The 14,022-nt window shown below is 50.3% G+C and overlaps 1 protein-coding gene across 2 annotated transcripts in view; it reads left to right on the top strand.

The window, feature by feature from the left end:
• Window positions 1-14,022, top strand: part of TLN2 (talin 2) — a 320,242-nt gene that overhangs the window by 237,520 nt on the left and 68,700 nt on the right. For both annotated transcript variants that reach the window (XM_073579419.1, XM_073579418.1), the window contains 2 exons: window positions 717-849; window positions 2,417-2,518. In XM_073579419.1, the coding sequence (XP_073435520.1) occupies window positions 717-849; window positions 2,417-2,518 (235 nt within the window). The remainder of the gene's footprint in view (window positions 1-716; window positions 850-2,416; window positions 2,519-14,022) is intronic.

Here is a 14,022-nt window from a genome sequence, read left to right as displayed (position 1 = left end):
CTCCTTGCGGATAGGTACCCTTGTTGGTACCCCCATTGCGGATAGGTACCCTTGTTGGTACCCCCATTGCGGATAGGTACCCTTGTTGGTACCCCCATTGCGGATAGGTACTGTTTACAGATCAACTTTCCCTTTTGTGTTAACCATTGTGGATAGGAAAGCAAACAAACATACATTGGGCAGTTGTACTTTTTTCTGTGCTCTCTAAATGCCAATTTTTGAAAGATTTTTTTAAACATCTTTCTTATAAACTGACGCCAAATTGTTAGTACTATGACTGCACCAATCTCATTGCATGTGGTAGACTGATGGCCAGGATCATGCAGTCATGTATAGAAGAAACAACTTGCCATTCAGCTAAGGAAAGGGTTGAAAGACATTAGAAATAATTATACACAAGACCACCAAGTGGTTTCTGTCCTCTGCAAAATTTTCGCTACAGAAATGCTGGAGGAATATGTCCTGTGTGGACATAACTGCAGTCTACAGAGTATATCTGCCATAAGTGCAATAATCACTTTCAGAACACATTACAAAACCACAAGATAAGTGTTGGGTAATCCTTACTTTGACTATTTTATCATTTTTACCCTCTGTTTCAGTAGACTACCTGGGGTTTAATGCTTGTCGTTGAGTGAGAGAAAGAAAGTGAATCACTGTTGTTCTGAATTTTTTTTTGTTATTCATTTTAATGAATAATACTTGTATTATTGTAGAGACAAAGCTCCTGGGCAGAGAGAGTGTGACCAGTCCATCGACAGCATCAACAGATGTATTCGAGACATTGAACAAGCATCTCTTGCAAGTGTCAGCCAGAATCTAGCCATGCGGGATGACATCTCACTAGAGGTAATAGTGACTAGTAAATTCCTCATGCAAGCAATATAAGTGAAGCTTTGGTCTTGGAAACTCTAACGCAGGGGTGGGTAACCTTTTTTCTGCCAAGAGCCATTTGGAATTTTATAATATCGTTCGGGGGGCCTTATAAAGTTATTAATAATGATGAGCGAGTATACTCGTTGCTCGGGTTTTCCCGAGCATGCTCGGGCGTCCTCCGAGTCTTTTGGCGTGCTCGGAGATTTAGTTTGTCAACGCATTTGCATGATTTGGGTGGTATATGGAGTCTGTGGTATACAGGACATGGGGGGGTACAAGGGGCCTGAGGTATACAGCACATGGGGGGGTACATGGGGCCTGAGGTACCGTGATTACCCTGCACACTGCAGCCGTCTCCCCAGTGCAGCCGTTTCACCCTCACTACACCGCTAATCATCATACCCAGCTCTGCTACTCCGCTCCTATCACCCACACTACACCATTATCCATCTAACCCAGCTCTGCTACTCCACTCCTATCACCCTCACTACACCGCTAATCATCATACCCAGCTCTGCTACTCCGCTCCTATCACCCACACTACAGCACTATCCATCATACCAGCCCACCTCCCACACACCCACCTGCCCTGCCTGCCACACCACCTACCTCCTCTTAGTGATGGAAGGGGGCTGCTGGGGCCGGTCTGCAGGTATCTAGAGAGGAACTCAGCTTGCGCTGAGAACAAGCAGACACCGGGGAACCCTCGGCCGCCTCAATGCTTCCGTGTTGTGAGGAGGAGGGGGGCCGAGGGGAGAGATCACAGCGAGGGCACTCTGTGGCTTCCCATCAGGCAGCGCAAAGGCAGTTATTAAGCAACCTGCCAGGGAATGAGGCGGGGCGGATCATCACGTGAGACCCTTGAAGCAGCCGGAAGACTGAGGTGGGGGTGGCACAATACCGCGCGCACCTCTTAAAGGGCCCGCAGCCAAAAAATGCATAAAGTGGCTGCGGGCCGCACAAGATGATATGGCGTATACGACCCGCGGGCCGGACGTTCCCCACCCCTGCTCTAAAGATAATGCAATTATCAGAATCATTACCCATTACCAGTTCTCTTGGTCCTTAACCCATGTGTAGAATACATCAGCCTGAACACGTTGCATTGAGAAAAAAGACAATTCTGTAGTCTACTTTACATAAAGATTGCCTTGCAGCAACCAGTAAAGGTAACTTTACAAATGGAGTAAAGGTATGGCAATATTGGTGCTCATACCCCTATTAAAATAATACCTTTTTGTAGAGGACGGACATGCTAGTCATAAAAAAATCTTACTAGAAGTCATATGCAAATCAGGTTGCAAGTGCAAATAGGAGAGTGAGTGCATTTCACCTGTGGTTTTTAAGTCCACTGCGCTTCCAGCCTGACTAGAATATGGCTTTTATGCAAGATGTACTGACAGGGTCCCTGTCAGTGCAAAAATAAACTCTATTAAAGGGAACCTGTCAGCAGGATTGTGCACTGGAACCTACACACAGTGTCAGGTCGGCACCGTTATACTGTGTCATAAATGGCTGTGTCTTGTTTTTCATGTTTAAGGCTCTTCAGGAACAGCTAACATCTGTGGTACAGGAGATCGGTCATCTGATAGATCCTATCACTACAGCCGCACGAGGAGAAGCAGCCCAGCTGGGTCACAAGGTGTGTATGACATGACACTTTTCAGAATGTAAAACATCATATAATACTCCAAACATGGATTCTACATGCGATAATGAAGTTCTCTAGCCATGAAAATGTAAATAAAATGTGTATAGTATGTGTTCTCCTAATATAAAGAAATACTTGCCTTAAATGATGACTGCAAGGATTGTACTAATATCCAGGCATCCTGTGCTCACGTGCAAGCTCCAGCATGATTTACTACATATTAAATTAAATAATAGGGGCTATCTGTAGATTGGATATGTGATAGGGGTGAAAGGAATGAAAATAATTATTTGATTTATGCTATAACAAGCCTGCTCATATTCTTCAACATCAGAATAGTCACAATTGGGTATGAAAAGGAGTTTAGATTAGAACAATGCAGCATTGTTTGACTTTGCAGTAAGTAATAGAAATGCCTTAAAACATTCTCTCTCCCATTATGCTGACATTTGGCAAATAATAACTAGCTGAAGAGCTCAGCGCTGCCCGGGCACAGCAACTAACTGTGGTTAGTTATAACAAATTATAATTATCCTCCGTCCCATAGTCCCGTGCCCATATACGCATCATACATATCCACCATCCCATAGGCCCGTGCCCTTATACACATCATACATATCCACCATCCCATAGGCCCGTGCCCTTATACCCATCATACATATCCACCATCCCATAGGCCCGTGCCCTTATACCCATCATACACACACTTGAGCTTTATATATTAGATTATGGTAATCCTAATTGACCTAAATCAGGAAAGGTTTATTCTGATTTCATGTCAGATATTGAGAAAAACATGCATATGTTTCTTATATAGTGCATGTAAACTTCTGGTTTCAACTGTACCCGACTTAATGGGAGACGCACATAATGTATAAAATGAGCTGAGAAAAAAAATCACTGTGGATGAATAAATCCATTCAGAAAAGCAAAATCCTACAATGTTATTTCTCCTACGCTTCATTGGGGGACAGAGACAGTGTGTGTTATGCTGCTGGCCACTAGGAGCACACTAAGTAAACACAGAAAAAAGTTAACTCCTCCCCTGCAGTATACACACTCTCGCTGGCTGGGAATTCCCCAGTTCTTGCTTAGTGTCTGCAGAAGGCACTTGGGTCTGGCTTCAGACCCCACCGTTTTTATTTTATTTTTGAATTTTCTGTAAATTTTTATTTTTTAATTAACGGAGTGAAGGGGGCGACGGTTCCTTTCTACGGCCCGCTCTCCCCCGAACCAATAACAGGCAAGCACACGGAGTATACCTCCCCGTACACTTTCCTGCGACGACTGGGGCTGATTCTTCTGGCGATGGTTCCTTTACGGTCCCGGTACCCCCACACGGATACGAGGGCGAACGCAAGGAGAAGACTTGACCAGCGCTTTCGGATGATACCCCTGTAACAACCTCTCCGGCTCTGCTACATCGCCCGGGGGCTTTTTTTACCTCAGAATCTGAAGATGGGATGAAACACACTGCAGGCTCCTGGACAGTGCAGATGGCGCGTGCACCAGATTGGAGGTATGGGGTCGGGTCCTGGTCCCTGGGAAAAGCGCTGACCGAGTCTCAGCGGCGGCATACCAGCACCCCGTTGCGGCTCCCCCCTTCACCCAGCGCTCGCCGTGGGCAGGCCCAAAAATTTAGTCCCCGGCTTTTCGGCCTACTAGGCCGCAGTTTACATAGTGCCGCCCACCTGGTTCTCGCTGCAGCAGGCCCAAACATGTAGTCCCCGGCTTTTCGGCCTACTAGGCTGCAGTTTACATAGCGCCGCCCACCGTTACAGCTGCCGCCCACGTCTTTGGCGGCTCTCCCTCTATAGGAGACGTGCCCTGCTAGTCTCGGGGGCCATATCCTTAACCCCTTCTCTACCCCTCGGTTTCTGGGACAGCTGCGGGGGATGCGCATACGGATGACAACACCTGGTGATGCTACAGGGCCACCGATATTCCTCCCAGGGACACAGCATCAGGACCGCAGGTAAGCTGCATCTGCCTCAGAGCAAAGCTTAACCCTTTGCTGCACATTCCCTGCAGCTGCAGCCCAGTCTCTGCTTGAAACCCTTTCAAGGGCACTATGTCTCAGTCTAATGAAGCAAAAAGGGGGCTAATGAGAAGCGCATTGCGTTCTTTGCAGCTGGTACCTTTTGCAAGACTGCCTTGCCTAGTACCCAGACTAATCCGCTATGCACGGATTATGACCCGGCTTGTGCTAAAACTCCATCCGCTGCAAGCTGCTCCCTGCGTTGAGTCCCTCTGTGTGGGCCGCGTCCTTGTCACGGTCTGTGGAGTCACTGACCAAGGCTATAGACTCCTCAGGGAATCCTCTTTATGTCAGAATGCGTCTTTACTTCCCGAGGAGGGCTTTGGCGATGGCCGGGAACCGTCCGCCTGCAGAGACCGTGCTCGTTCAAGGGATCCTCAGGTCTCTAGAAAGCGGACCTATGACGCGTCCCCTAGTCTCACTTGCGATTCAGCATCTGTGAGTTTTGTCTCTCGCTCTCCCTTTCCTAATGTTCGCAGAGAACATGTCTCTGAATTTGAGTCTGACACGTCAGTCCCTCAGAATTCCCCAAACGTCCATGTATCGCTTGATTCTCTGACAGTCAGTCAGCAACTTTCATAAGCGGTTTAATGGGCACAAGCCTATCGAGGCTGAATACTCCCTTTACTCCATATCTGCTGAAGAATTGGTTACAGTCCCCCTTGGTGTATTCTCCTGTATTGTGTCTTGCTCCTAAAACGCTTCGATCCTTTTCTGAGGGCTCTTCAGTCAAAATCCCCTTCGATCGTCAAATTGGCTATCTCGCCAGTTTAGTTTTTTGGAGCTTCAGGAGCGGCTTTTTTCCCATCTTTCGCGGCGACTTGAGTGGCTAAGGCATGGCCACTTGGGCAGAAGTCTTAATTACTGCCTTCCAAGCAGATAATTCACGCAGGGGATTTTGCAGTAGATGCCTCTTTAGATGCCGTTAATTGCCCTGCTAAGACAACCGCTAATGCAGTCTTCATCAGAGAGCCCTATGGCTACGCGACTGGCGGGCAGATTCCACCTCCAAGAGATTAAAGACTACTTCTCTGCCGTATCAAACTGGTCGACTGTTTGCTCAAGAAACTTGACCAGCTCTTTTCTGACACTTCCGGGGGGATGAGAGTAGGCTTCTTCCCCAACAAGCGGCTGAGCGGCAGTTTTCGGAATCCACAGCCAACTAGTTTTTCGACCTTTTTTCGCAACAGCTCCAGCTGGTCCTCCACAACCTTATCTTCCGGAAAGGTCCCCGCTTGGAGAGAGAGGTTCCCAAGTCTCTCACAAACCTAACCGCTCTTGGAAACCCAGGCCGACACGACAGCATGTGGATCTAAGGAAACAGATCTCATAGATCCTCTACTCTGACTTGTTGTGGTATCCGGCCGACACCAACAAAGTAGGCGACTGTCTGCTGTCATTTAGAATGGTTCAGCGGTTTTTATTCAAACCTTTCTTTGTGGTTCCAAAGAAAGAAGGAACGATGCAGTCCATACTAGTCCTCAGGCTGTTAAATCAGTTTGTCAAAGTACGGCGATTCCGAATGGAATTCCTCCGGTCGGTGTCGCTTCCATGCAAAAGGGGGTAGCTCCTATCATCCAGCAGTTCCTGCGTTTTGCAATTCGAGAAGAACACTCTAGTTCGTTGTCTTAACCTTCGGTCTTGCCACCGCCCCCAGGGCCTATACCAAGGACATGGCGGATGTCATGGCCATTCTCACCGTTCGGGGAGTAGTGGTACTGGCTTATCTGGACGACCTGTTAATCAAGGGTCCATCCCTTCCAGCCTGCGAGAAATCTGTGAATATCATAGTAAATACACTTTCTCGCCTGGGTCTGAAGATAAACTTTGAAAAGTCTTCCCCAACACCTGTCCAGCAGATTTCCCTTTTGGGAATGGTCTTGGACACTTCCCGCGGGTTGGTCATTCTCCCTCCAGAGAAGGCCCGAGCTTTGCAACAGGCAGCACGGACTCTTTCCCGTCTGGTCTCTCATTCTATTCGTTTCAGCATGAGAGTTTTCGGAAAGGTGGTGGCAGCAATGGAAGCAGTGCCATTCGCGCAATTCCATCTCCGCCTTTTGCAACAAGCCTTGCTGTTGACATGGGACAAAAACCCGTCTTCCCTGGACCGTCGGTGCCTTCTGTGTCTGTGGATCAGACAAGCCCTCCAGTGGTGGACATTGAAATCCTCCCTGAGTCAAGGGAGGTCTTTTCTCCAAGTACGATGGTTGTTGGTGTCCACCGACGCAAGTCTTCTGGGGTGCAGTGTTTTGTCACCACAGGGTCGTTGGTCAATTCGGGAGTCATCTCCCCATCAACGTCTTGGAGACACGAGCGATCAAATTAGCCCTATTGAGTTTCCACTTTCTCCTCGAAGGTCTCCCCATAAGGATCCAATCTGACAACGCCACAGCTGTAGCGTATATCAACCGTCAAGGGGGTACTCGGAGCAGCATGGCCATGCACGAAGTGAGTCACATCCTTCATTGTGCCTAGTCCAACCGTTCGCCCATCTCAGCGATCCTCATCCCGGACATAGAGAATTGGGCAGCAGACTTTCTCAGTTGCCAAGCCCTTAACTCGGGAGAGTGGTTTCTTCATCCGGAAGGTTTTCAGCAAATTTGCTGTTGTTGGGGAACTCCGGATGTGGATCTCATGGCTTCAAGCCTAAACAGGATTCCTCGATCCATTGCCCGATCGCCATCGGAGCGGACACCCTAGTTCTGCCGTGGCACCAGTTCCGGCTCCCGTACATCTTTCCCCCTCTCCCCTTGCTCCCGAGGGTCATCAAGAAGATCGGAGCAGAGGACGTATCCGTGATCCTAACAAAAATGTAGAGGGAACAGCATCCAGTCCGGGTGAAAAAGACCTTGTTATGGTCGAAACGTTGTACTGATGGCAGAATAAAGGAATTGAATTTTTCACCTGGACTGGATGCTGTTCCCTCTACATTTTTGTTGGTATTATTGTTCCTCATGGGTCCTGGGACTTTGGAGCGTGCATCCAACTGAATAATCTGTGTGCTGTCGGCTGAACCTTTGTATCAGTGATCCTAGTCGCGCCAGATTGGCCAGGCATGGTACGCAGAACTAGTACAACTAGTCGCCGACGTCCCTTGGTGACTTCCAGATTGCATGAATCTACTCTCTCAGGGTCCAATTTACCACCGGAACTCCGGGGCCCTGTATTTGACGGCGTGGCCGTTGAATCCTGGTTTTTAGCACAGGCTGAATTTTCACATGTCGTGATTTCCACCATGATTAGTGCTAGGAAGTTCGAGTCCATGCGCATTTATCACCGCACCTGGAAAACCTTCGTTTCGTGGTGCAAGGATCATGGTCGATCCCCTCTAGTGTTTTCCATTCCTGCCATATTGGAATTCCTTCAGTCAGGTTTAAGGTCGGGCCTCGCACTTAGCTCGCTCAAGGGCCAAATTTCAGCCTTGTCAGTGCTATTCCAACGCAAAGTTGCCACAAAACTTCAAGTCAAGACGTTCATTCAGGGAGTTTCTCATGTAGCGCCTCCCTATAAAGGGCCATTCAAATCATGGGACCTTAACTTGGTTCTCAGGGCCTACAGAAGGCTCCTTTTGAACCGTTGCAGGACATACCACTACCTATTCTGTCTTGGAAAGTGGTCTTTCTAGTGGCAAGTACGTCAATCAGACGAGTTTCGGAATTTGCGGCCCTGTCCTGCCGTCATCAGTTCCTGAAGTTTCATCAGCACAAAGCAGTTCTCAGGATGTCCCCGTCCGTCCTGCCCAAAGTCGTATCCTCTTTCTATCTCTATCTGGAAATTGTTTTGCCCTCCTTTTGTCCGGCACCAGTCCATCGCATTGAGAAGACCCTCCATACCCTCGATGTGGTTAGGGCTCTGAGACGGTACATCTCGCGGACGGCTCCCTTCCACAAGTCCGATGCCCTGTTCATACTTCCAGAGGGGCATAGGAAGGATCTAGCCGCTTCAAAAAAAAAAAAAACACGCTAGCCAGGTGGATTTGCTTGGCTGTTCAGGAATCCTACCGTATCCGGGACACACCTGTCCCAGCAAGGATTAAGGCACATTCTATCCGCTCAGTGGGCGCCTCTTAGGCCATTTGGCTCCAGGTCTTCAACGTTGAGACTTAGTCCAGCCTACATGCCTTTACAAAACATTTCCAAATTCATTCTCAGGCCTGTCCACAAGGCTGCAATTTGGTCCATCCTGCATACCTTTACAAACATTGACTAATTTCAATTTCAGGCCTCTGCGGATGCAGCTCTTGGCAGACGCATCCTGCAATCGGCAGTACCAGTGTTGACTCAGTGGTACATGGGGTATTAGTAGATGTATGATGAGTACACAAAAGATGGATTTTTGGTTCTTACCGTAAAATCTCTTTCTTGGAGCCTTCATTGGGGGACACAGAATACCATGGTGTATGCTGCTGCTGCTAGGAGGCTGACACTATGCAAAAACAAGAAAATTAGCTCCTCCTCGGCAGTATACACCCACCGACAGGCACCAAGCACCTCAGTTGGTGAAAAAGCAGTAGGAGAAGCAACGAGAAAAACTCGAACCATATGTACCAACCCAACAAGGGACTCTAAGACCCAACACGGTACAACTTAAACAGGGAGGTAGCTGTGTCCCCCAATGAAGGCTCCAAGAAAGAGATTTTACGGTAAGAACCAAAAATCCATCTTTCTTTATCGCCTTATTGGGGGACACAGAATACCATGGGACGTCCCAAAGCAGTCCCAAGGGTGGGAACAGCAAAAAGGAACGAAGGTAACCGAAAGGCTCAGGTCGGCCGGTGAGCCACCGCCGCCTGCAGAACCTTCCTACCAACCACAGCATCAGACGAAGCCTGGGTATGAACCCTGTAGAACCTCGTGAAGGTGTGCAAAGATGACCAGGTTGCAGCCTTGCAAATTTGCATGGCCGAGGCCTGGTGACGAGCAGCCCACGAAGCCGCCACAGCCCGAGTGGAATGAGCTCTTACTCCCGGAGGGGGCCGCGTTTCCTGAAGACGATACGCTTCCAGAATGGTAGAACGAATCCAGCGAGCGGTCGTGGATTTGGAAGCCGGAAGGCCCTTCTGGCGACCTTCAGAGATGATCAGCAAGGAATCGGACAGACGAAAGGAAGAGGTCCTGGCAAGATAGACACGCAGGGCTCTAACTACGTCCAGTTTGTGGAGAGACTTCTCAAGAGGATGAGATGGAGCCGGACAAAAAGAAGGAAGGACGATATCCTCATTGATATGGAAAGCGGAAACCACCTTTGGAAGAAAAGAAGGAACGGGCCTGAGAACGGCTTTGTCCTGATGGAGAATGAGGTAAGGGGAACGACATGACAAGGCCGCCAATTCAGAAACTCTTCTGATGGATGAAATGGCGATCAAAAAGGTGACCTTCCAAGAGGGAAGGGACAAAGGAATGTCCTGGAGAGGCTCGAACGGCGCCTTCTGGAGCGTGCTAAGGACGAGGTTGAGATCCCACGGGTCTATTGGTGAATGATGAGGGGGAGCCACGTGGGAAACCCCTTGTAGAAAGGTCTTGACCTGTGGTAGAGAAGCTAGCTCTTTGGAAGAGGATAGAGAGAGCAGAAACCTGGCCCTTGAGCGTACTGAGGGACAGACCCGCGTCTAACCCAGCCTGAAGAAACCCTAGGATAGACGGGATAGAAAAAGACATTGGAAAGACTCTTTTATCATCGCACCAACGGAAAAAAGCCTTCCAGTACCTATAGTAAATGCTGGAAGAGGCTGGTTTCCTGGCTCTGATCATAGTTTGAATAACCTGACTGGACAGACCTGATTCCTTCAGAATTGCGGTCTCAACGGCCATGCCGTCAAACTCAGAGACTGAGAATTCTCGTGGTAAAGGGGGCCTTGCGAGAGAAGGTCGGTCCGGAAGCCTCCAGGGAACGTCCGCGAGCATGTTGACCAGTTCCGCGTACCAAGGCCGTCTTGGCCAATCTGGAGCGACTAGAATCACTGGTACGCCTTCCGATTTTATCTTTTTGACCACCCGAGGGATCAATGCCAGAGGCGGGAACAGATACGGAAGTTGAAACTGGGACCACGGAGTCACCAGTGCGTCGCATGCGACGGCTAGAGGGTCCCTGGACCTGGCTACGAACTGCGGCACCTTGTGGTTCATCCGAGATGCCATGAGATCGACATCCGGGGTGCCCCAACGGTCGCATATCTGAGAGAAAACCGCGGGGTGCAGGGACCATTCGCCGGACGCTAGGCCCTGGCGACTCAGAAAGTCGGCTGCCCAATTTTCCACCCCTGGAATATGGACGGCGGAGATCGTCGGAACGTAACGTTCTGCCCAGCGGAATATCTTGGCCACTTCTGACATTACTTGTTTGCTGCGCGTGCCCCCCTGATGGTTTATGTACGCCACGGCCGTGGCGTTATCCGACTGAATACGGACCGGCTTGCCGGAGAGGAGGGGCTGCCAGTGAAGAAGGGCCAGGAAAATTGCCCTGATCTCCAAAAGATTGATTGGAAGGAGAGACTCCTGAGGCTTCCAGCGGCCTTGGGCCGCTTTCTGATGGAACACGGCTCCCCATCCTAGAAGGCTCGCATCGGTGGTGATGATTCGCCACTGAGGCGGAAGGAAGGACCTCCCTTGGAGAACTGACGCTGGCCGTAGCCACCAAGTGAGGGACTGCCTCACTCTGAGAGGAAGCCGAATAGGACGGTCCAAGGACCTCGTAGTTTTGTCCCAGGCTGAAAGCAGAGACAGCTGGAGGGGGCGAAGGTGAAACTGCGCAAAGGGCACTGCTTCCATGGAGGCCACCATCTTCCCCAGGACCTTCATGCAGAACCGAATGGGAATGGGAGCAGGCCTCTTGAGAGTTCTGATGCCCTTGGACAGAGTTGAAAATTTTTCCTTTGGAAGAAAAACACGGGCTAGCTCCGTGTCGAATTCCATACCCAGAAAGGTCAGACGCTGGGTGGGGATCAGAATGGACTTCTCCTCGTTGACCAGCCAACCTAGGCGGCTGAGAGTGTCCAGGGTTATCTGAAGGCTCCGGAGACAGTCCTGGCGAGACGAACCCTTGATCAAAAGATTGTCCAGAAAAGGGATGATGAGGATCCCTCTGGAGCGAAGGATGGCCATGACGGTCGCCATCACCTTCGTGAAAACCCGGGGCGCTGAAGCCAGGCCGAAAGGAAGAGCTGTGAACTGAAAGTGGTCTCCCTGAAACGCAAATCGAAGATACTTCTGATGTTGCACACATATTGGAATGTGCAGATAGGCATCCCGAATGTCCACCGAGCAGAGAAATTCCCCGGGCTCCATGGAAGCAATCACCGACCGAAGAGACTCCATCCTGAAATGAAGAATCTTCACGTGGCGATTGAGCAATTTGAGGTCCAGAATAGGACGAAGAGAGCCGTCTTTCTTCGGGACTACAAAGAGATTGGAGTAGAACCCGGAAAACCGTTCGTCTGAGGGAACGGGAACAATGACTCCGGCGGAAAGAAGGGAGGAAATGGCCTGCAGAAAACCCGGAATCTGGGCCCGCTGTCGTGGAGGCAGAGACCGGAAAAACAGTCTGTTCGGGAGTGAAGCAAATTCGATTTTGTAACCGGATGCGACGAGTTCTCTGACCCAAGCGTCGTCTACAACGGACAGCCAAGCATCCGCGAAAAAGGAAAGTCTGCCGCCCACCCTGGAAGAAATTCCAGGTGGGGGTGACCCGTCACTTAGACGAAAATCTGCCGGAATTGGCTCCTGCAGATCTGGAATACTGTCCTCTAGATCTCCAGCGAGGAGCGGGTTTGTAGGAAGGTTTCCTCTGATCCCGCTACCTGGTGGCAGGCGGCCGATCCTGTTGAGTGGCTCTCTCCGTGGCAGAGAAGGGACGAAAGGGCCTGAATGGTCGAAACCCCCTTCTGTTGAAGGGACGTTTTGGTCGAGACTGGGGAAGCGAAGTACTTTTACCTCCAGTGGCATCGGAAATTATCTGATTCAGCTTTGCTCCAAAGAGCCTAGAACCATGGAATGGCAGATTGGTAAGCGACTTTTTCGAAGTAGTGTCCGCATTCCATGATTTTAGCCAAAGGACTCGGCGTACAGCTACTATGTTGCTGTTAGCCCTTGCTACGCAGCCGGCCGCGTCCAAGGAGGCGGCCAAAAGGTATTTTCCCGCCTGGTTAATCTGATCTGCAAGATCTGCCAATTCGTCTTGAGGAGCTGACGCTAAGATGCCTCTGCGAAGAATTTTTGCCCAAGCGGAAATGACCTTCGCCACCCAGGCGGATGCGAAAATAGGGCAGAGAGAGGCGCCAGATGCCTCAAAGATAGACTTAGCCAGAGATTCAATCTGCCTGTCAGTAGGATCTTTGAGCGATGTCCCGTCTGGCAGAGAGAACACCGTTTTTGAGGCTATCCGGGATACTGGAGGATCTACCTCTGGAGCCTTGGACCACTTTGAAAGCAGTTCTGCGTCAAAGGGGTACAGAAAGTCCAAATACTTGCGACCTGAGAAACGTTGCTCAGGGCGCTCCCAGTGTTTGGATAAGGTAGAATCGAAATCGTTGTGATTTGGAAAGGTTCGGGACGGAGGTCTGGCTCGCCTAAGGAGAACCGAGCTTTCCTGAGCTGGAGCCTCATCCTGTTTAAGTTTCAGTGTCTGGAAGATAGCTGCAATAAGACTATCGACCATGTCCCGCGTTTTAGAAACGCTGTTCCCCTCTGAGCTAGCTTCCGAATGAGAATCATCGCCTGACTGAAGGCTGTCATCCGAGGAAGGAGAAGGAGGCCTGGGAGCGGAAGGGCCCTGCGAGCTCGAAGACGAAGTGGACAGAGCCCGCTTCCTAGAAGTCCTTCCCTGTCTGTCTCTCTGAAGGTCACGGTCAGGTGCGGACGACTCACCCCGAGAGGTGGTCGGGGCAGAGGTGGCTGAGGATAGCTGAGGTAATCGTTCTAAGACCTGGACCAGCGACTGAGATACTTTTGTCAAGTCAGAAACAGACTGTGACATTGTAACGGCCCACTCCGGGGGGAGAGAGGAGGGAAGAGCGCCCTCCGCCTGGGACTCTGTGCGTTCCTGAGATGCTGACATATTGGAAGGACTGCAGGGGGGGCAGAATGGGGACGACTGACCCGATGCCCACTTCTTTTTACAGCGCGCACAGGCGTAATAGGTAGCGGTGGGCCTGAAGCAGAGATCCCCTGAAGGGTTGGGCATAAGTGAACTGCACTGAATGGCCGCAGATATTAGGGAATGACTGCCGAGGAGAGCTAATCCCTGTCCCAGAGCCGAGCCTACCGAGATTCTGTGCGAGCAGCAGAAGAAACGCCGAAGTGTCCCCCAAGCAGCGCAGGAAGGAGTGAGAAACCAGGAAATCCTTGTGCTGGAAGATGGGGGTGGAGCTTAGCGGCTGCGCCGTGATTGGCTAACAGCGACGGAGAGGGCATGACAGAAAGGGGAGGCTGGCATTCCAAAGAGAAAGAAGCCCTGTGATGGG

This window comes from Dendrobates tinctorius, unplaced genomic scaffold, assembly GCF_039654945.1.
Source record: "Dendrobates tinctorius isolate UK_male_01 unplaced genomic scaffold, ASM3965494v1 ptg000062l, whole genome shotgun sequence".
Classification (NCBI taxonomy): Eukaryota; Metazoa; Chordata; class Amphibia; order Anura; family Dendrobatidae; genus Dendrobates; species Dendrobates tinctorius.
The sequence above is the reverse complement of the archived record's forward strand: the minus strand, read 5'-3'. Positions and strand labels throughout refer to the sequence as shown.